At 39.9% G+C, this 22,325-nt stretch overlaps 1 protein-coding gene across 1 annotated transcript in view; it reads left to right on the top strand.

Moving 5' to 3' along the window:
* GRM3 (glutamate metabotropic receptor 3) overlaps positions 1-22,325 on the top strand; it is a 226,606-nt gene that overhangs the window by 113,252 nt on the left and 91,029 nt on the right. Inside the window, exon 2 of the mRNA XM_032402267.1 lies at positions 15,208-15,820. Coding sequence (XP_032258158.1) covers positions 15,353-15,820 — 468 coding nt within the window. The 5' untranslated portion in view covers positions 15,208-15,352. The remainder of the gene's footprint in view (positions 1-15,207; positions 15,821-22,325) is intronic.

The raw sequence follows: 22,325 nt of genomic DNA, 5'->3' as shown, positions 1-22,325 counted from the left end.
TCCTGAAACTAAACTGGACCGTGTATAGACTTGAGACAAGATACTTTTGAGGCCATAATACTGTAGGACTTTAAGGTTAGCAAACACACATGTGTACAAGGAAAGCGAAACCCCAGAAAGCCACTGCAAGTGATGTCCACATCATGTTCTTCTCATCTGCCTTTCAGAAAGAATCTCCTGGGATGTTAGGACACGATCCTCAAGAGCGGGGGATTATAATAGGAGGGTCAAAGAACTGGGTATCAGATAGATCTGTTCTGAGTGACAGGAATCCTGAGCAAGTAGTAGTTAAATTTTCCCCTAAGCCAATTTTACTCATCCCCTTACAACAGAAGATCTGGAAGAAGTAAATGAGTATGTATATGTAAATGAGGATGAGTTCAAAAAATATTAATGACTTTTTCCATCCAGGAAGGAAGTGTCTAGTGAAAAAGAAAACTAGGAGGTCTTGTAAAGTGTGACACAAAGGAGAAAAATATTCATTTATTTAGTTAACAAATATTTTCTTGCATACCTGCTATGTGTTATCTGGCAACACATCCATTGCAAGGCAGGATGATAGTAACCGACACAGATCTGCTGGTACTCACGAGCGTAGCTGTGATAACCAGACAAAGTTTGCCAGGTAGCGTGTACCACAGTTTATGACCCATGACTCACTTTTGAAATAATGGACTATGACCACACATGTAATATAAGTATTTTATAGAAGAATGCAACCTGGACAGATCAAGTGATGTCAACTCTATGAGTCCTGTGAGCTAAAACACTGAATTAATTTGTCCAGATTTGGAAAAATAGGTTGAGTTAAGATTGCAAAGGAAAAGCATAAAATATTATCTTCGTGTTTTCTGGGGGCTAAAGAAAATGGGCTGTAAAAGAGAAAGAAGTGAACGGGTAAAGGGCTAGACACTGGTGATGCTAAGACTAAATTGAGTGAGACAAGTGATATTTGAATCTGTTCAAGTGGCCACAGGTAAGGCATATGAATTTAGAGCAGTATCTCGAACAGCTGGTTGGAGAGAAGACAGGTGTGTGAAATTCAGCACACGAGGGCTACAGCGGGCAGAACCAAACCTAGAGGAGATGGACGCTATCCAACAGTGGTTGCAGGGAACGGAAAGCCAAACTTGCAGCTACTGTGATCAAAACAGCAACCGGGATAGGAGGAAAGCTTGAGTTTCAAGAAAATAATGTGTACCTAAAAGATTAGGATAGGAAGAATAATTAAAATCGGCTTTCTATACAATTATTTGTGACCTTTTTAAATGAGAGTCCAGTGCGAGCAGAGATATGGAGCATCAGGAAGATACTAGAAGCAGATGCCTGCTTATGCACTCTCACGTAATATCTGATGGTGGGCATGTGTCCCAGTTGTCTGAAATGGCACCAGGCCCTACAGAGGGCAGGATGGACACACTAAAAAATTAACCGTATCTGGAAAGGACAGTAGTATCCTCTGCCCTGACAGTTTGTCATCCTACCTTGACATGATCATCTAGCCTAATCTGTGTGGTAGAGACAAACAGTTATGGCAGTAAGAAGAGGCATCTTTTCGTCCTTACCAGGTTTGGCACCCTGGAGTGCTCTACCAACATTAGTTTGGGTGACATTGCACATTTAGCTTTTAATGGCTATCATAGTCCCCAGAAACCATATTTTCTTGAATGTAGCAGGGATTCTGTCCCACTCATCCTTACATCCTTAGAACCTACCAGAGGGCCTGACACATCATAGATTCAGTAAGTGATTTTTAAGAAATTATTGAGCTGAATTTCTTGAACACTGGAACATGATAAAGTCCAGGATTAATTCCATTCACTTTTCAGAACACACACAGTAAAAGCAGCGGTTGCCCCACCTCAGAATGGGCTCCTCTGATTGGAGCTTATCACCTTATCAGCCTGAGCGGGTAAATCACACCATCATCAGGCTGCACGTGACTGGTGTACTGGCCGATGGCATGCTGATTCCTGATTTCTGCTGACATACAAGAAGGAGAACACAGTGGCTAGCTTCCAGCTATAAAGAGAAGGAGGCCCCTGCATGGCCAACACTCACTCACTAAGAGGTAAGGCCCCTCATCGTACACCAGGGCCTCTCCCCAGGCAGTAAGGGATTCTCTCCTGAGGCCGAGCATCGTCAATAAGCCCACAGTTGCAAGTTTATGTCATTACCCCTGTGGCCAATTTGTGATACAAAACCATTAAAACACACACACACACACACACAGTTACTCTAGGCATTCTTTTTCACTTTAGCCTTGCTTTTTCATTTTAAAATTTTCACTGAAGTGTAATATACGGACAGAAATATGCATCCATTGTAATGGTGTAGCTTGATGACTTTTCACACACAACACCCCCCATGAAACAAGAGCCCAGATCAATAAATAGGAAGTTACCAGCACGCAAGAAGGGCCCCCACGCTTCCTTCCAGGCACTAACTTCCCAGATCCCCAAGAGTGAAATCCATCCTGACTTCCAACACCAGAGATTACTTTTCCTTGGTTTTGGCTTTTGTACAAGCAGATTGAGACTGCGTGCGCTCCTTTGTGTCTCAGGCCGCCCCTTCCTTGCCTGGGGAAACGGGCTTTTGTGTAATAGCCGAGTGCCATAATTCCACTCTGGTAACCTGGGTGTAACACAAGAAAAGGAAGGCCCACCTTGAGGCTGTGTTTGAGGAGGGTTTTGTGTTCTACTTGGTCTTTTTTTTTTTTTTAAATACAGATAAAGTCAGAACCAGTTTAAAAGTTCAAGCTCTACAAGAGACACGTTAGTCCTGCTGGTTGCAAATCTCTATGTCTCCAGTTACAGCTTTGTGTTAGCAGCTCCCCACATTTCGCTGTGTCCTGAGCCAGAGGGATCGGTTCTCCCTGGAAAGCATGCGGGGAAGAAAAAGAAGATGGCACAAGGCAGCCCAGACTTGTTGGCACAGGCATGAGCAGTTGCCATGGAATTTAAAGACTAATAAGCATTCCAGCCACGAGGGCCCAAAACCTTCGCACCTGAGGCTCTGATGTTTTGTGATAATGAAAATTAAGACCATTTGTGGGCAGAATTGTAAACATTCTGCTCTTAGTGTACAAGTCAGTGAACGTCCTAGTCCAGATGGACTCAGAACGAGAGGTGTCCAGCCCTCTCTCAATAAAATTCAGTCTGACAGGAAAGGATTAAGGGACAAAAACATGTTTTCAGGAGAAAGGGAATAAATCAATTTGCTATGAGCACCTTGCATCTTTTTCTTAGGTGATCACTTTCCACTTTCTCCTGGCATTTTATGGTCTCTAGCACCCATAAACGCCAAACAATCCAGAATTTACCCGACATCGAGGAGCTTTTAGGTCCCACCTGGCATCATTCAGCCAGCCAGGGATTCTCCCAAGATCACTCCTAAACTTCAGCCAAGCGAAAGTCAGCGTAATAGAGGATGACCACCAGGTGGTTCTGGTCACTGATTGAGGAAATAAAGACTGGGCAATTAAAGTGATCCAGTCCTGAAACAACACTGGCTTTGGATTCCAGGTGGTTACATGGAGAGTCCAGAATACCCCCCAACTACACTGGAGCCAATAGCAAATTATCCTCACTCCCAAAAATTTTAATAGTAGCTAAGAGGTACTGAGCTAATGTTTTGTATTATTTCATTTAATCCTATAAACAAGCCCATGAGATAGATACCACCATTGACGCCATTTGACACATATGTAAAACGAGGAACAGGAAGGTGGTCATATGCCGACATTATAGATTCAAACATGTGTTTGACTATAGAGCCCACATTGTTTAACAGTGTCTTTCAACTTTTTCTTGGCCATGAGCCAGTAAGAAATTATTTTACATTGTAACCCAAGACATACACTCATACACACCAAAAAAAGTTTTAGAACTAATACTCAGCCTTACTACAAGCCTCGGATCAGTGTTTTGGTATTTTCTATTCTATTTCAAATTCTTCCATTTCCTTTTAAAATGCTCATTGCAAGTCACTAATGTATTTCATGACACAAGAATAGCTTGTGATCTGCAGATAGAAAAACCCTGATTGAAGGAGGCAGTATGCAATATTGTTTTCCCAGGCTTTTCCTATTTGATTCTCTAGGAATAGATTTTAAGACCATATTGTTAAATATACCACTAGCGGTGTGCTGGTAAATGTTTAAGTCACTGATCTGTAGGATCTATGAGAAGAAACTGATTGTCAATGTTTGCTGACTTCTGCAATGTAAATACTCCCGTCATGTTAATTTGAAGCTACCAGTGTGATACCACCGACACACAGAATTGGGAAGAAATACATATAATTGGCCCTTGAGAGCTCACACCAGCTGACTAAAGCCCACTAATAATTTTCTCTAAAATTTTTCAACAAAGAAGAACTGGAAAAATGTCTTTTAAAGTCACATCTGTGACCAGAGAACTCCATCACACTGTAGATAATTTGTCAATGGGGCATTTCATTGCCTGGCATTGAATTGTCTATTTGATGAGGGAAGCATTATTCTGTGCCCACGATTTCACAGCGGCTGGTATGTACAAGTTGTTTCTTTTTGAGTACGGAGTTCATAAGTGCTATAACTTGAAGAACACCAATTAGGCCCTCATACTGCATTATACGTACATTGAGGTATCAAAAATTCCATGATTTAAAATGTTTCTCTTTCCTTAAGCCAGTGCTTTGGCCCATTGAAAATTTGACCATCCCTAAATGGTTAACAAACTAACTTACATTAATGTACTGAAAACTGACAGCTTAATATAACAGATGACTTCACTTGTTATAAGTAAGTTTTAAGAAAATGGGAATCCTGATAAAAGCATGAAAGAAGGGATGACTAGGGTAGTTGCATTTCTAAGAAAACCCATTCATAGATGGGGTAACACAATGGGAACCATCATGAACCCTGGGTCCATCTGAGATTCTGGACAGAATCAGGCATCTATGGAAGGGCATACCTGGGTAGGAGAAAATTGCAGGATTAAATAAAATAATCTACATAAAACATTAATCACAGTTCCTGGCAGAGCATGGGTCTCAATAAATTTTAGTATCTTTAATGGGAAGGAAATGGGAAAAGGAGAGGTTCTACTCAGGAATCATTCAGTGACAAGTGACAAAACAGATTTCAAACTGACTTAAGCAAAAAGAGGAATTTGCTCTCTCACATAACTGGGAAATCATAGCTGGATAGTATAGATAATATTGTCAGGTTTCACTATTTCTCTGTCTCTTGGCTTTGCACCTCAGGCTCTTGACTCATGGTGGTAAGATGGCTGCCAACAGCTCTGGGCTTATATCCATTTCTCTAAGTCACTCTAACAGAAAGAGGATTCTTTTCTCCTGATGGTTCTAAAAAGTGTTCTCAGATTAACCCTGGTTGGCAATGATTTGGTCACAGACTCATCCCAGAACCAATTGCTGTGGCCAGGGACACATAGCACATTCTGGTTCGTCATATGTATCACAAGCCACCTATCAAGCCAGGAATGGATTAACCCTACCTTATGAACATGTGTGTTGGTTCCCCAAGAAAAAATGTGGTACAGTTTCTACAAAAAAGATTAGAAATGGACACTAATCAGTCAAACTACAAGGGAAAATCCAGTTTTGTCCTAGTTAATGAGAATGTTGCTTAAAACTGAAACTTTCCTCAAATTTCCCAACATTTTATTCACCTAGTCAATTCAGGAATGATATTCAAAATGTTTAACAACTAGCATCATGTTATGAAAATGGACAACAACCATACCTTTGGCACTGGAACCTAAAGATCCTCCTGTACCAGAATTTAACACTTTTGTTGCTGGGTCATGAGGAAATTGGGAAAAGTGATGGAGATATGCCAGAGGAGGAACCAGAGCAACCAGGAAAGTGGAGGAATATTCAGAGGGCTTAGTGGATTTACTGTTCACCAACCAAATGGAAGTATTTTAATACTTTAACAACTAGTACAACTGTACCAGTGTATACCAGTTGGGTTTCATCCTTCATGGAATCTATTAGCAGCTTTATCATAAAGAAGAATATGTTATTGGGTATTACTATCTTACTTTTGGAAGAATGGCCTTTAAATTATGAGATTGTTCTATTAGCAGGAGGACTCTAGAAGGTACAAAAAGGTTTTCAGCTAACAGGATCTAAGAAAAATGCAAACATATACACAGAGAGAAATAAAATCAAACTATAATAGACAAAATGGTAGTGGAACCCATATTTTCTTACCATTTTTTATTTGTGACAAATATAGTTTTAATGAACTCATTCTAACAATACCTGGTAACTAGACTTAATGGATATTCTTCTACATTAACCCATACATTTACCATATCTGGTGCTCTTCATTCCCTCCTATACATTTGAATTTCCATCTGGTGTCATTTCCTCTTTGAAGTAATTCCTTTAATATTTCTCATATTTTAAGTCTGCTGGCAATGAAATCTCTCACTTTTAGTTGCCTGAAAAATCTGTATTTCACCTTCCTTCTTGAAGCATATTTTAACTGGAAAAAGAATTTGGGGATGCTTGGCCAGTTCCCCTCCCCCCCCAGAACTTTAAAGATGTCACATTCCACTGGGTTATGGCCATCAGTGATTCTGATGAAAAGTGAGCCCTCATTCATATTGTTACCCTGCACATATGTGCTCTTTTACTCTGTTTTCAAAGTTTTCCCTTTGTCTTTGGTTTTAACAAATTGACTATGATTTGCCTAGAGTATAGTTTTATTTGTATTTATCCTGCTTAGAGTTTGCTGAGTTCCTTGGTTTTGTAAACTCAAATTGCATGTGTATTAGACCACTTAATATCGTCCAAGTGAACACTGAAGCTTTGGTCAAATTTTTTCAATGTTTTCTCTCTCTAGTCAGATTGGATTATTTCTTTTCATCTGTCTTCAAGTTTGTTTTGGTTTTTGTTTTGTTTTTTTTTTTTGGTTTTTATTATTTTACCATCTCCAATTCGTTGTGCCCCCTCACACACATTTTATATTCAAATATTGTACTTTTGAGTTCTAGTATTTGTGTTTTTTTTAAACTTTCCATTCTCTCACGAGATTTCTCATCTATTCATTCATATATTTAAATCTTTGAACATATTTATAATAGTTTACTTAAAGTTCTTGTCTGCTAATTTCAAAATAGGAGTCATTTCAGGGCCTATTTCTATTTAATGCTTTCTCTCTGTACTCTGGGTCTCATTTTCCTGTTTTCTTATATATCAAACAATTTTTAATTGTATACTAGTTATTGTGGAATTATACTGAAGGCAGTCTAAATTATATCATCTTCCTTTAAGAGTTTTGAGTTTTGGCTTAGCAGGCAATTAAATAACTGGTGGATAATTTTAGTTTTGTTAGACTTAGTTTTAGTCTCATTAGGGCAGGTCTATTTTAGATGTAGTCCTGTAACATGCCCCTCATTCCTGAGCTTGGCCCTTACTTATAGAGGGTAGCCTTTCTGAGAATTTAATTGAAAGTACAATAATGCCTGGTATGGTCTCTCCACTGGAGCTGGGATAGAACTTCATTAATTTTCTGATATGCATGACCTCTGATATTGACATTTATCTCTCAGACTTCTTGCAGGCAGGTGATCCCCGCCAGACCTCACTGAATTTACTCTGTATATAACACAACCAGCCTTTGCACCACCTAGTTCTTATGCTCACCATCTCTGTGTAGCTTTCTACCCTACAAATTGCAACCACTTCAGAAGCCAAGAACTCTAATCTCTGCCTCTTGAGGTCAACAATACTGTCACTGCCTCAGGGCAGAAATGTGCTCCCATGTAGAATGTTGGGAAATTCATAGAGTAATCATGGAGTTTCCCTCATGTGTTTCTTTCTCTCAAGGGTCATAGCTTGCCTTATATTCTTATATGTTTTGTCCAGTTTTATATCTACTTTCAGCTGGAGGGCAGATTAAATACCAATTGCTATGACTGGCCAGAAGCAGAAGCCAGCTACAAGTATTCTAACAACTTCTTTGACAGTAGGCAAAGATGGTGGTATTTCAGACATTTTACCATTTACCTACTGAGGAAAATTTGAGAGATGGGTGTGATATTTTGGGGGAAATAGGATGATATGTGTTGACATGTGTTCTCTTTTTGTAAGACGTTATTGGGCAATAATGATTTTAAAAAAACTTCCTTAGGTCCTAATTATGTATTTACTTCTCACTATTACCTTGAACAATTTGCATTACAAATTTCTTCTCCCCACAATCTCTCCTCAGCAATAGATGATGTAATTCTTTCTCACCAGGAAGAAGTAAAAGTTATTTCATTGTGCAAAATACTTTGACATTATTCAAGAGAAAGAACTATATGCACATAGAACATTATAAATAACAGCCAGTTGATAGATCACATGACCAACAGGTAAAAATGTTCTCCAATGAAAAATATTTCTCCATTTTTTCTCCTTTACCATTTTGTCCAGAGCTAGAGGGAAAGCTTTTGAAAACCCAGTTTCTGTATTCTCTGTTCATGCTGACAAACCTATAACTTCTATTAGAGTTGGCAGCTTCTAAGAGGAAAAGGACAAAGGTGGACTGCAGGGAATTTGGGGAGGCTCCAATTCCAAGGCTTTGTAAGGAGGTTAGGAAACTTAAGGATGAAAAAACAGCTGAAACGGCAAAACACACCCACACACACACATAGGAAAATACTGTGCAGTTTGGTGTTTAGAACAGTAAAGATTTACTTTGGTGAAAGTGAATAAATCTTTCATATACTCTATATTGAATGAACCAAGTTAATATTATTGATTGGAAGTAAATTACCAGCAATTACCCTAAGGACTAAAGTTTAGCACAACTGTAAATCTGTTTGCCTACCTCATAAAAACGCTCTTTTCTAAGTTCAGAGGATAAAGGAAATAACATATGTGATTTTTTGCAGGGGGCAGAGGGTCAAAGTTCAAATAGTGAAGTGGGCCTTTCTCCTTTTCTAATCATCAACATCTCTTTCTGGCTCCATCATCCTAACTGGCAGCATCTCCCTCCTCCAGATAGCCACTTAGAGTTTGGGGCCTTCCTCTATCTTCACTGTGAATAAAACAGGATCACAGGAAAGAGTCTGGTCAATTCATTTCTACTACTTGACTTACATTTTTGGTTATGTGAAATTTTATATATATTGTGGTATCTCAAACTTCCTCAAACTAGAAAAATTTGAGAGAAAGCAAAACTTTCCTCCATAACTTCAAATCTAAATACATGGGCCTTGTCTCCACTCTTCCACCTTGTCATTCATGCATCATGGAACCTGACCTGTAGGTCCTGTGTTGTTTTTCATTCTTCATTTTTCACACCCGTGTATGTCCTAACCTTTCTAATTTCTCCAAGTGCTCTCAACTTTTCTAGTTTTATTCTATATCTTTTTCCTTAAAAATCAGCAATTCAAAGTCAAAGGGAGATTGAGAGTTATTTGGGTCAAGTTTCTCTAAGCACCAAAGTTGAATCTTGACCTATTATAAGGGCACTTTGGGGGAAAAAAAAAAGGAAAGTGGTCTTTTCAGCTATCTTCTTCATTCTCTGCAGGGAATTTCCAAGTTATTTTCCCGATCCTCTGACCAATCTCTCAAAAATTTACATGCCACTTGGAATTTATCATTTAACCAGTATGTGACAACTATATACGTGAGGCACTATGGGAAGTAGAGAAATGTCTAAGGCATTGTCCTTAATATCCAATAGCTTACAATCTAAGGAGGAAGAAAGAAAGAACAATTTCCAATTGCTAAATTTCAATTAAAAAAAAAAACCTAAACAAATAAATATAAAACAAAATATGATCATTATGATAAACATAGCACAAACTATACGGGAATTCAGCAAATGGAATTAGACCACCTTACAGTTGGAGTAATTTAAGCCAGATGTTTTAAGCTAGATTTGTTAAAAATGATTGGGTTTTAAGTAGTCAGCTACTTATAATGATTTCTTAAAGACTTCTAGAAAAAAAATACTTTTGTTGCCTAGGAAGAGTAAAGGAATTAGAATTGTGCATGATACGTCCTGCTATTAAAAATGTCAGTAAGCTACAGGCTCTGTTTACCCAATTGAAAAATGGCAGTTCAAGGACAAAGGCCATGTCTTTTATTGCCTGTAATTCTGGCAGCTGAATATTTTATAACCAAATGTGCAACCGAATTTCATACAATATCACTAACCCTAAATTTTCTCCAAATCAGTTGGATGTGCAAGGAAGGCTTTGAACACTCAAAGCCTTTCAGCAACTTAAGGGTTTCTTTTTAGGAGGGAGTGGGCATGGGGGCTGGCCTTATATCTCCCCTGAATAAACTACTTATTCACTGAGTCAAACTGGATTTCATTTTCGACACTGTCCCTGGGCAAAGTCAAGAGAGGAAGGAAAATACATACTAGCATATGCAGAGCATGCGGATGCTTCTTGCCCACATATTCCAGGGGTTATATTCACAGCAAACCTCTGAGATACTATTAATGCACCGATTAATAAAACATTGGTGAGCAGGTTGCCTACAGAGAGGGCTACACATGCTTGTTTATAGTTGACACATCACTCATCATCCCTGAACGGAGAGCTCTGACTGCAGAGCCACTGTTCTCCAGCTGCATATGAATGTGGCTACAGTAGGGAGCCTGTTTATCTGGGGAATGTGCTGCTGACTGATTTATAATGAAAGGAACCTGAAAAGAAGTGGTTGGTGCCCTTTGCCACAATCCGATAAGCTGTTACTCAGAGATAAACAGTTGCATTAAATTAAGCATGTTTGTCTATTTTCCCATGTTAAATTTTAATTTCCTGTTCTTTTAGCTCTTAGGGCTTCATTTTAAATAATGCTAAGTGTTTTTAAATTATTCATGGCCCTACGGTCATAATCATTTTAAATTTTGCTTTAAGGAAAAGGTAAATAAGAAAATATTAAGACCGTGTATTTCAACATTACTCTAATTGATTTTTAATTTGTAATTCTCTAAGACTACATTAAATGTTACTCCAAGATGCCTTGTCAGAGGGCTTAAAGGAAAAATAATTTACATAACATTGTCAGTCAACTCGTTTTTAAGATCTGTATATCTAATTTTTAAACATATATAATATATGTAATATGTAATGGATTGCTTTTTGAGTCAAGCACTTAATAACAATTACCACCTTAAAGGAAACCCATGGGTAAATTTATTTTTAAGATTTTCATGAATAGGGGCGCCTGGGTGGCTCAGTCAGTTAAGTGTCTGCCTTTGGCTCAGGTTATGATCTCCAGGTCCTGGGATCGAACCCCGCATTGGGCTCCCTACTCAGCTGGGAGTCTGCTTCTCCCTCTCCCTCTGCTTGTGCTCACTCTGTCTCTCTCTCTCTCAAATGAATAAATAAAATCTTTAAAAAAATAAAAATTATTAAAAAAAGATTTCATCAATGACAGCGATAGTTGGTAGAAACAGAGATGAGTAGTTTTCCATCACTTTCTAAATCAAAATACCTAAGCATTTAGAATGCCATTTGACAGCAGAGATAATGTCCATTTGTTTGCAATTAAAGTTTGTATTCTACATAGCCAGCTCACAGCCTAGCACACACATAGTAGGTGTTCAATAAATATTTGATGAGTGGATGCATCTCTGATGCTTTGAAATAGGATAATACGCATGTTCCTAAGTTAGTATTCTCCTGACTGAAGTTTTCGCTTGAGTAAATGTAGGTCAATCTGAGGCCACGTCCCTCCCAGCTTCATAGGGACCCACCTCAGCAGCAACTGCCGAATACAAAGGCAGCATTACACCCCAGCATCTTTACAGAATAATTCCTCTAGTTCTACCTGTTAGCGGTCCTACCATCAAAGAGTATAATAGGATAAGAGCCCTTGGGTGATGAAATAAAATAACCCCTTTCTCTACTTTAGTTCCCTTTTACTGTGCCACAAGTAAAATAGTAAAGAGTCATCTGCAAGCATAATAGCCATGGATGGCCTTCAGGAAGTACTTGTTGAATACCTTCTGGATTGCAGGCAGACACTAAGCCAGGCCCTGGATACACAACGATAAATAAAACACAGCCCGTACCTGTGAAACAGGTAGACTGATATGTATTAGGACTTTCAGTAGAATGTGATGTTCCCTTTCAAGTCTGCTTTGGCGAAGAGCATTTTCTTAAGAGAAAATTAAGTTTTCCATAAACTTATATAAGGTCATCTTTATTATTTGAGCAGTCAAACTTTCTTCCGATTCAAAATATATCTACACTTTTTTTCATAGGTATATGGTAAGATTGTGTTGATGACCTTCTTTTAATTAGCTATTCTCTTTTATTAGGTCCATAAAACAATTATTTTATAGAGCCATTTCTGCTGCTTTATCCTTAACGATAATGATCGCAGTGAGTTTTGCCTTCTGTGGCTGTTTTGCTTCAAGGGGAACTGCACATAAAGATCAAAGAGAGACTAGAAATTGATATGAAACAAACAAACAAAAAAACCTACCACAGTATCAACTTTTTAAAAAATTATTATTATTAGACTTTCTGGTGCCCTGTGGCAGATCTCCCAGAGAGGCTCTAGGCTAACACTGAGCATTCCAATGACTGCCGTTGTCATTGCTGAGGCTCACACCTAAATAAACAAAACAAAACCCAGATGACTCGTGTGTCTCAAGAAAACAACCCATCACTTGCTCCACGCGAAAGGAACAGAAAGCACGTGGAAAGCCAGGCTTTAAAGGGCACTGCTAACGTGAGAAGGGAGAAATGTCAAAAATGTTGAAGCACGTACTGGACTAGTTCCAGTCTCTAGTTTTTTTGTTGTTGTTGAGATTTGATTTTTTTTCTGCATACCTTAAAAATCCTCAATGTTGTGCTATTTTCCTTATTCCCAATGAGCAGACAAGGAAACAAGTAAGAATTATAATAGCAACAGCAAACATTTCTGGAACTAGCTACAGTAGGAATATAAAGCAGGAAGTAAACGATTTGACTGGGCAAGGAAGATAGGAAAAAATTCTTGGCCTTTCTTGATGGTGACTACTGAGTTTTAAATGATAAGTGGGTGTTTACCAGACAAATGGATATTGAAGGGCGTTTGTGGCAAAGGGAAAAACATGAGCAGAACCAAGGGGCCATCAACATTCTAGATGTCCTCTCAGATAAACATGGTTCGGTAACAGCTGGGACATAAGAGGTGGGATGGAACTGACGGGCCTGGTGAGCAGTGAGACTTGACAGCCAGCCAGGGACAAGATCATAGAGCATGACAAAGTCAATTCTTCAACCTAGAGGCAAAAGGAAGTCAGTACAGATTGACAGGAGATGGGCCATTCTGAACAGCAATTAAGATTATGCATTATTCAAGTACCTTCTCTAATGGGACCCCATTCAGATGATTAACATTTGCTAACCTCTCCGACAGCACACAGGTGGTGTGGCTTTCAGACATCCTAAGTTGAGATGCAGCCAGGAGAGCCCCCTCCTTCATAAAACCCCACATAATCATGCACAAAAGCAGGAGAGCGGACAGGCACACCAAACCACACACAGGGACAGGCACCTGTACCTGTCAGGAGAATGCACCAGGAATCTCTGCTACCGCCTCTCCCACCCAATTCTAAAAATAGTAAGCTTGCATCATGTGGGGAGAAGGGCAGTGAACAGGCAGAGCGAGGGCGTTGGCCAGTGTTTGCTCTAGCGCTCGGGAGCTGAGTGGCAAGGAGTACAACAGTAGGTCCATTGGGTTCGTGTGCATGCAACCGGGCCACTCCACACCAGGATTCTGGAAAGCTCCCTGAGAAGACCTTAACCTATTGTCAAAACATGATCCTCATAGCTAGGCTTTGTCTGATTCCTAGAAGGTGCATATGTTCTCGCCTTTTTTGTAAAAAGAAGCTTGATTTATGGAACTGTCCTAAATTACAACTTGTTATGCAAACCCCCATACTAGTAATCACTATATTCCTCTAAATGTGAGGGCCACATCAGGAGTTGCCTGCCACTGGTTGGAGGAGGCAGAGATCAGCAAATGGACTTTACTCAGCATCTGTAGTACAAGTTATACAATAATAAATCTGAAAATTTTGTACTTGAGGAAGGTTATCTTTTCCTAACTCATAAAAACATGCTTTTAGGGCCTGCAGCAGCTCTACAGAAATCTGCTATGGTCCTGTTAGCGGTAACAAGAGCCGACCACAGTGGGGTTATAAACAAGGCGGTGGCTTTGAGAGATGTTAAACAGGTAGACTTTACAGGACTTAGTGGCTAATTAAGTGTGGGAAGGAGTTAAATGGGAAGGGCTCCAGCTTGCAGGTTTCTGGCTTGAAAACCTGGGTACAGAGAAGATCCATTCAGAGATAAGGGAGAAGTTATAACCCAGAGGCCTTGAGATGTCAGAGGAATGTGTAGGCAGAGCTGTTTAGGAGGCAGCTAACCTAGGAGTCATTTCAGTGATAGTAAAACCGTGAAACTGGATGACCTACAGAAGTGGGGGTGGGGAGGAGGGCTTCAACAATGGAATCTGAGATGTAGAAGCAAGAGAACAGAAACCTAGGAAGTTAGAACAGATAGAAAGGAGTCAGAATTTCAATTAAGGTCAAGTAAAATGAGGACTACAATGGGGTCAGTGGATTTGGAAGCTAGTAGATCAGTAGTAGCTTTTTCCAGAGCTCTTTTTTTTTTTTTTTTAAATCAGTGAAGGCAGCATCTTGATCGTAGTGGGCTGAGAGTATCTGAAGTGAAGGGAGGGCAGGAATGTGGTTGTAGAAATGCAGAAACACTGAAAGAGTTCTCGTTGTGCTTTGTTTTGTCCCCAAATGGAAAGAAAAGAGTGAATAAAAAGTGGTTGTCTATAAATGGAGCTGAAAGAGAAGGGATCAAGACTCATATCCAAGTTATTGCGCTACCAATAGCGAAGTCAATGACTGAGTAGATGGAGTACTGCACTTGGCATTAGGAAAACCAGAGTCTAAACACTACCTCCATTCTAGGTACACTTTGTCAAGTCACTTTACCTCTTTAGTCCTCAGGATCCCTTTCTGGGAGATGGAACGATTGAGCTCTATGTCACCACGTGTTGTAAGGACTGGGTGAGGGTGTCTGTGGGAGAGTGTCTGGTGCAGTGATGCAGTATGTGTTTGCTAAATGCTAACTTGAGTCATGATCCCTTCAAAGATCTGATTGGGGGCCATCCATGCAATCACTGTTGTTTTCTGTACCATTTTTGTACATATATTTTTTATCTCTTTAGGAATTTGGTGACAGGCTCTGTTAGTCTGTTCCTCCCTTATCTGAAGGACAGGCCAAAGATCCACTTTGGAAATGAGAGAGGAAGACTAGCGGGCAACATTGGCTTCATCCATTGATATCTCCCAAGAGGTACAGAAACGGGATTCATGAAGATGTTGACAAGACTACAAGTTCTCACGTTAGCTTTGTTTTCGAAAGGATTTTTACTCTCTTTAGGAGACCATAACTTTCTGAGGAGGGAGATTAAAATAGAAGGTGACCTTGTTTTAGGGGGTCTGTTTCCTATTAATGAAAAAGGCACTGGAACTGAAGAATGTGGGCGAATCAATGAAGACCGAGGGATCCAACGCCTGGAAGCCATGTTGTTTGCTATTGATGAAATCAACAAAGACAATTACTTGCTGCCAGGAGTGAAGTTGGGTGTACACATTTTGGATACATGTTCAAGGGATACCTATGCATTAGAGCAATCGCTGGAATTTGTCAGGGCATCTTTGACTAAAGTGGATGAAGCTGAGTATATGTGTCCTGATGGATCCTATGCCATTCAAGAAAATATCCCACTGCTCATTGCAGGGGTCATTGGCGGCTCATACAGCAGTGTTTCCATACAGGTAAGACTGGCCAGTGCTATTGCTAAAATGTCATGTCTCTTTGGTTTTATGTCCCGGGGAAACAAAAAGAAAATATTCGAATGATTTCATTAATGGATGATATTAACAATATAATTGATGACTTCTATAGGTATTTGATAAGACAGGTTTGCAGAAGGAACATCTCTCTAGCAATGAAAATTGTTTAGAAGTGCATTGGGTAGCTACTGTAGCACAGCAAACGACCCCAAAATTTAATGACTTAAAACAACAATTATTTGGGGGAAATCAGAGGGGGAGATGAACCATGAGAGATGATGGACTCTGAGAAACAAACTGAGAGTTCTAGAGGGGAGGGGGGTGGGAGGATGGGTTAGCCTGGTGATGGGTATTAAAGAGGGCACGTTTTGCATGGAGCACTGGGTGTTGTGCACAAACAATGAATCATGGAACACTACATCAAAAACTAATGATGTAATGTATGGTGATTAACATAACAATAAAAATTTTTGAAAAACAATTATTTATTATTATAGTTTTTAATTCTGAAGATCAGCTGGAGTGAGCTGATCGAGGCTGGGTTCAGCTGTGGGTGGCTCTACTCTAGGTTGTCCCTTATTCTCCACCTGGAATCAGTGGGCTAGCCCAAACAAGTTCTTCTCGGAGACATGGTAGACGTGCAAGGGCATGCAAACTTCACTGCACATGCCCCTTCCAGGCTTCTGCTTGTGTCGCATCTGCTAGCAGCCCATTACCCAAAGCAACAGACAGGACTCAGCCCAGAGTCAAGGAGCAGAGAAATGTGTCTTACCCACAGGACAAGTGCTGCAAAGTTATGTCACCAAGGAGGTGGGGATAAGGTGGCATGATGATTTGAAGCCATCGATGCTTCAGCCACAAGAAGAAATAACATCTAAACACTATTTTTTTACACTAATTTTTACTAAGGCATCATTTTGTTCAGAGATTAATCGTCAACAATTTCTCGTGGTGTAAATCTGAAAAATGCACACAGAAAAACCACTGAATTACTACCATAAAGAAAAAAAGGGAACAATTAAGCAGGCAACTTAAATTAGAAAGAAAGCTGATAATTGGCTCTCATAATTTTGTTGGGAAAAGAAGGAACATATTATTCAAACTCTAGCAACGCTCACTTACAGGGTCACGGAATTTTAGAGACAGAAAAGAGCTGAGAAATTGTCTAACCCAATCTTGTCACTTTCCCAAGCCCCAGAAAGACTGGTTTCATGAAAACACCCATTGGTAGGTAGCTCAAGAACTAGAACTCAGATCTTGCATATTTTTGTGCTCTTTCAACCATCCCATATGATTTCTATATGTTAGCTGTAGTTCAATATTTTTTGTTACGGTAATAAAAGTCCATGATTCTAAGTCATGTACTCTGCCTCCTACTAAATAACTACAGTCAAAGCCACAAGCACTAAAGGAAGTCAGATTACATTCGTGTTGTCTTTATATGTCACAAACCACTGAAATTGGCTCTATTTGCATTGGAATAACCTTATTTCTATCTCCCAGATTCCTTGCATTTAAAATTCTGTGCTGTTCTAAATGAGGTACTTCAAATTTCTTTCCTTCTTCAGAACACACCCTCATATTATGAGTAATTAGGATAATTTGTTTTTCATAAACACCCTTTGACTTCATTAGGTGGATAGAAAATATTGCACATCTCAAAGCATGTTATCTTAATTTTGCCACTATTTCTATATTTGGATCAGGAGAGATGGGATTTGCTATTTGAGCAGAGAGAATTAAAAATATGTGTCTGTTATCTTTCAATAATAATTTCACCAGATGAGTGTCAATCATTTTATAAATATTTATGTTATACCTGATATTACCACTGGTAAGGGATTACATATATGCTTTTCTGACCTTAGTTTCTCCCAGTGCAGTAAATAACATTCTGCAACAGATGTGTAAATACCTATTTATCCAAAGTAATTAACAAACTGTGCCAGGCACATAGATTTTTTTAAATCTAATTTTACTCATTCACTACCTATGTACTCCTCAAAAAAGGGCAAATTGTTTTAGAAAAAAAAAAGTCTGGGCTATTAAAATCCTGTACAAGTTCACAAGGGAAGAAGCCACTTCTTAATCATCAAAGGACCTGGCTTATTATTTCATTCCTCTGGCCAATATCACCATAAAGTCACAAATGCTGATATGGTTTCTGTCTCCATAGTATAACTAAGGAAACCAAAAGGATCATGCTATAATGAAAAGGATATCAATTTTGGCACCGGAAAGACTTGGGTTTTAATTTCAACTCCATCATTTACTGGCCTACCTGTAAAATAAGCAAAATAGCATCTATCTTGACAAGTTGTTGAGAGGATAAATTGAGAGTATCTGTGGGAAATGCCTCACCAAAACACTAACGGATTCAATAAACGGTACCTATTTTGTCCCCCACAATGATACGAAAAGTCAGTGGAAGAGTCATACCTCCAACCAACTCCACGGCCCTCCCAGTGGCCAAACCACTGTTGGAGCCCCATGTACTTCAACAGCAAGTCAATCTGTATGTACCCCCTTCTTTGTGTCCTGCACTGTGACAAGGATAGAAAGACCACTAAAGTAAGAGGGAACACAGGCGTGGCCTCCAGGAACTTAAAATCTGGCTCCAGGTACAGTACTCTTGTGAAATAACAGTAGCTACAATTCAGAATATGGTTATGTGGCTCGCAAGGTCAGAAACGACTTTTTGAAAGGTTTTGAGGAAGACTGATAGAATGACAGTTGCACTGGAGAAAGGCTAGGTGGGCCACAGTATGAATGAGATGCTGGAGGCCAATTAGAATATGGTGGTAAATGTCCGGGTGCCAGAGGAAAAGGCCTTGACACAAGTAACGGGGTGAGCTGGAGAGGAAGTACAAAGAGGGCTTCACTCCCTCCTAAAAGGACACCTCCTGGTGTCCTGAGTGCTCAGGCTCTAACTAGACCCCACACTGGTCCCGTCCCAGGTAAGCTAGGAGGTGGAGTGATGTGTCTACACACTGGACTCCAGACAGCTTTCCAAGGGACCCTTCCCCACAGGGCCTTGCTTTCAGCTAGGCATCAAGAATGAAGAGGGGTCCTAGGGGGCTCTTAGAGACAGAGCTAGGAATTAAAGTGTGTTATATATTTGAAACAAACCTTTTAATAAGAATTTTAAAACCAATAGTCAAAAGCAATCCAAAGCGATACATTTCTAACGGTGAACTGAAAGCACTCTTGTACACTAAGGAAGAAAACATTTTAGGAGAGTGGCTTTTTCAGGGTATCCCTTGCACTCACCTACTGCTCCTGGACTGAATCTCATCATAGACCCCGGTCTCTGGTAACTGTGGTGACAGCGTGTAGCTGGTGGACACAGAGATTCATTCACGTCAGTCAACACTGCAATCCATTTTTAACTACTTCAGACTCCCTGAATATTTATTGGAAAGTATCTTTGCTTGAGCAGAGGGAAAAAGGAGGGTGAAGCTGTAGAAGAAATGTACTATCACGAATCCACCACTGTTAAAAACTCCTATCATCTAATTGTAGTGCCCAGTCCCAAACCAGAGCACAGAGTTTTCTGTCACAAAATTGCCTGGTGAGAGAATTTTAGAGAATGACAATAATCTCCCCGTGTGAGCCTAGATTGCTTTATTGGTGGGATTGCTCCAGGAGATGTTTTCTCTCCAGCTTCCTCTTCTTTCATTATCTCCTCACTAACAGAAAAGAACTCTCCGGAAGTCAGCAGAGGAGATGCCCCCTGCTGGGCTAGCTCATACAATAGCTATTGTTTGCAGAGAGTGAAAACTGCCTGAAAGGGGAAATTCTTAATGATTTGCTGAGTTAAGCTGTATCACCATGGATGAAGACCTTAATAATTATTTTCCCAACGTTCTTATTAAGCAGTGCAAACTAGTCTGTGGTTGTCCTTTTTATAAAACAACAGTATTGATTTCTTAACTGGATAATCAATGAAAGCTAGCATCAAAAACCCTTCTTTATTAGCAAACATACACAGGGTCTATTCGCCCCCTCTGGTGAATCAGTTTCTTTTCAAAGCACTTTTAAGATGACTCTGCTCTTCTCTATAAGCCTGCAATCCACCCACTTTGAGGGAAAACAGTATTTATTCAAGAAGAGGATCAGGTTGGTTGCCTTCAGCTGGGCGATTGTCTACATGGTACTTATTTTGAAGCATTGTTTATGCTTGCACCTTTTTAAACAAACTGTAGTTAGAGCTCAATTGTCCATTCAAAAATGTCCATTGAATCCTTCCAAAAAAATGTTCCTGACTCCTTTTCAGAGGCTGTATCATTTTTTCAGTCTTTCTTGCCAACCTGGAGCACATTTTAACTGAAATGACAGGTATAAGTTGACCCAGTTGTGTCCCTGAGTGTTAAAGTGACCTCACAACAAATGAGGACACGGGTTAGATGGCATCTACAAGGTGAACTCATAGAAAGGGCAGAAGAGACCCTTGAGCCTTGAGAGGATCTCACTACCTCTTTCTCGTGCCTGGGATAGTCAGATGCTTTAACAGAATTTTTAGCAATATCCACATCCTGGGACCTCTCTTACCCTGGGAGAGGGTCATTATAACATTCTTGTTTATCGTGACATGGATTTGGACATGCCACGCATTACTCACATCATCTCCCTGACAAGAATAACTCCCTTGACTAAATCCCTTGCAGTGAGTTTCACAGATTTTATCTAAACAGGGCAAGGGGAACAAATAGCACATCAAGATACCATTCTATGATTCCTCCACCCAAGTGCACAGTGCAAACGTGGTCCACCACGGGTCAATCTGTATGAAGCATTGCCCTCCTCAATGCTTCCCTCCTTTTCTTTTAAATGCTTTGGGAAGAGTCACACATGAATTGCTGGTCTTATTATAACAGCATTAGAAAAATAGTCAAAGGACTTGGAGGGACAAGAGCCTTCGTGCAGTTAGCTGTGTCCAAGTATCAGACAGACTGCTGGATGGAAAAATTTATAATTTTTCTGTGGATAAATAAGGTGCATCTAGAGCAGCGTTTCTCAGCGTTGGCGCTATTGGACTGGGGCTGCCCCTGTGCTTTGTAGGAGGAATAGCAGCATCACTGGCCCCCACCCACTGGACTGGATGCCAGCAACACGTCAAGTTGTAAAGTTGTGACATCCAAAAATGTGTCCATGCCCTGCCAAATCACAGAATTATGGCCCTTCCCCACTGGCAGTCACTGACCTAGAACAAGGCGCATTTAGGGCCAACGTAAGGGACATGTCCTAGAAATGAAAGAGCAGGGGGTATGAGGAAGTCAGTCCTCTGTCACTGGAGGTGTTCAAGCAAAACTGGCCTAGTTTTGAGGAGAATGAAGCAACATATGGCATTTAAGGACATTTCTTAATTTTATAATTATATGTTGCACGAGCAAAATACTCTACTATTGCGATATAAAGGATTACAAGGGAAGTAGTATCTAAAACATGAAGCAAAATAAATAACATCTCTTTTCTGTCAGGCTCACTTTGAAGAAGCCCAGCCAGTTGTTATTTCACTTGATTATGGTAGTATTTTTAGGAATTTGGTGAATCGAGCATCTCAATTACCTGCATATTACAACTAGGACTCTCATAAAATCATTTTTCAACAGAAAATAAGCATCTATTAAGCATTTATATTTCAGGAACATCAAGAACACAGTTGTGTAGAGTCTGGGTAATGTGGAGCAGAGAGAATATAAAATAAAATTTAAAAATAGACACTCATGAGCCCCTGAGGCTTGGATAAGCAAATTAGGAAATATCAAATCCATACATAAAACAGGGACAAGAAAAGGACCAGAGTATCACTTGACATCATAAGCCCTAGGAGACTAGAGAGAATAACAGAATGAGCAGGAAGGAATGGACGTGAACAGGAAAAAGACATTCACATCAGTGTAAACAGAAAGCCTGCCTCTGAAGTCTCCCTGGAAAGTCACTTTCTCATAGTCTCCCAGTTACCATCTGCACATTCTTTCATGAAAGAGAGAGCACAGTGTTTCTTCCACCTGGAACGTAATGTTCTTTAGCTGTCTGCAGACCTTGCCAAACCCTACCTACCTTCAGTTCCCAGTTCCAACCCTACCCTTCTTGAGTAACCTTTCCCAAGTTCCCACTACCTAAACGCATACCTCTGCTACTATCTTATTAAGTACAATTATTTATTTGCATATCTTTTCTTCCACCAAACTATAAGCCACCTGAGTTTAGGAAACATACCCTTTTGCCTTTGTACCAAGGGCACTTAATATAATGCCTCTACTAGGCTAAGAATAAACTTTTTTTTTTAATGAATTGAAAGAATTAACAGGATGATAACCTACTACATATCCAGAAGATTAAAAATCCCTAGGGGCGCCTGGGTGGCTCAGTTGTTAAGCATCTGCCTTCGGCTCAGGTCATGGTCCCAGGGTCCTGGGATCGAGCCCCGCATCGGGCTCCCTGCTCTGCGGGAAGCCTGCTTCTCCCTCTCCCACTCCCCCTG

The sequence above is a fragment of the Phoca vitulina genome, unplaced genomic scaffold, assembly GCF_004348235.1.
Source record: "Phoca vitulina isolate PV1807 unplaced genomic scaffold, GSC_HSeal_1.0 scaffold4, whole genome shotgun sequence".
NCBI lineage: Eukaryota > Metazoa > Chordata > Mammalia > Carnivora > Phocidae > Phoca > Phoca vitulina.
Note: the sequence above shows the minus strand (reverse complement) of the source record. Positions and strands in the feature narration are given on the sequence as shown.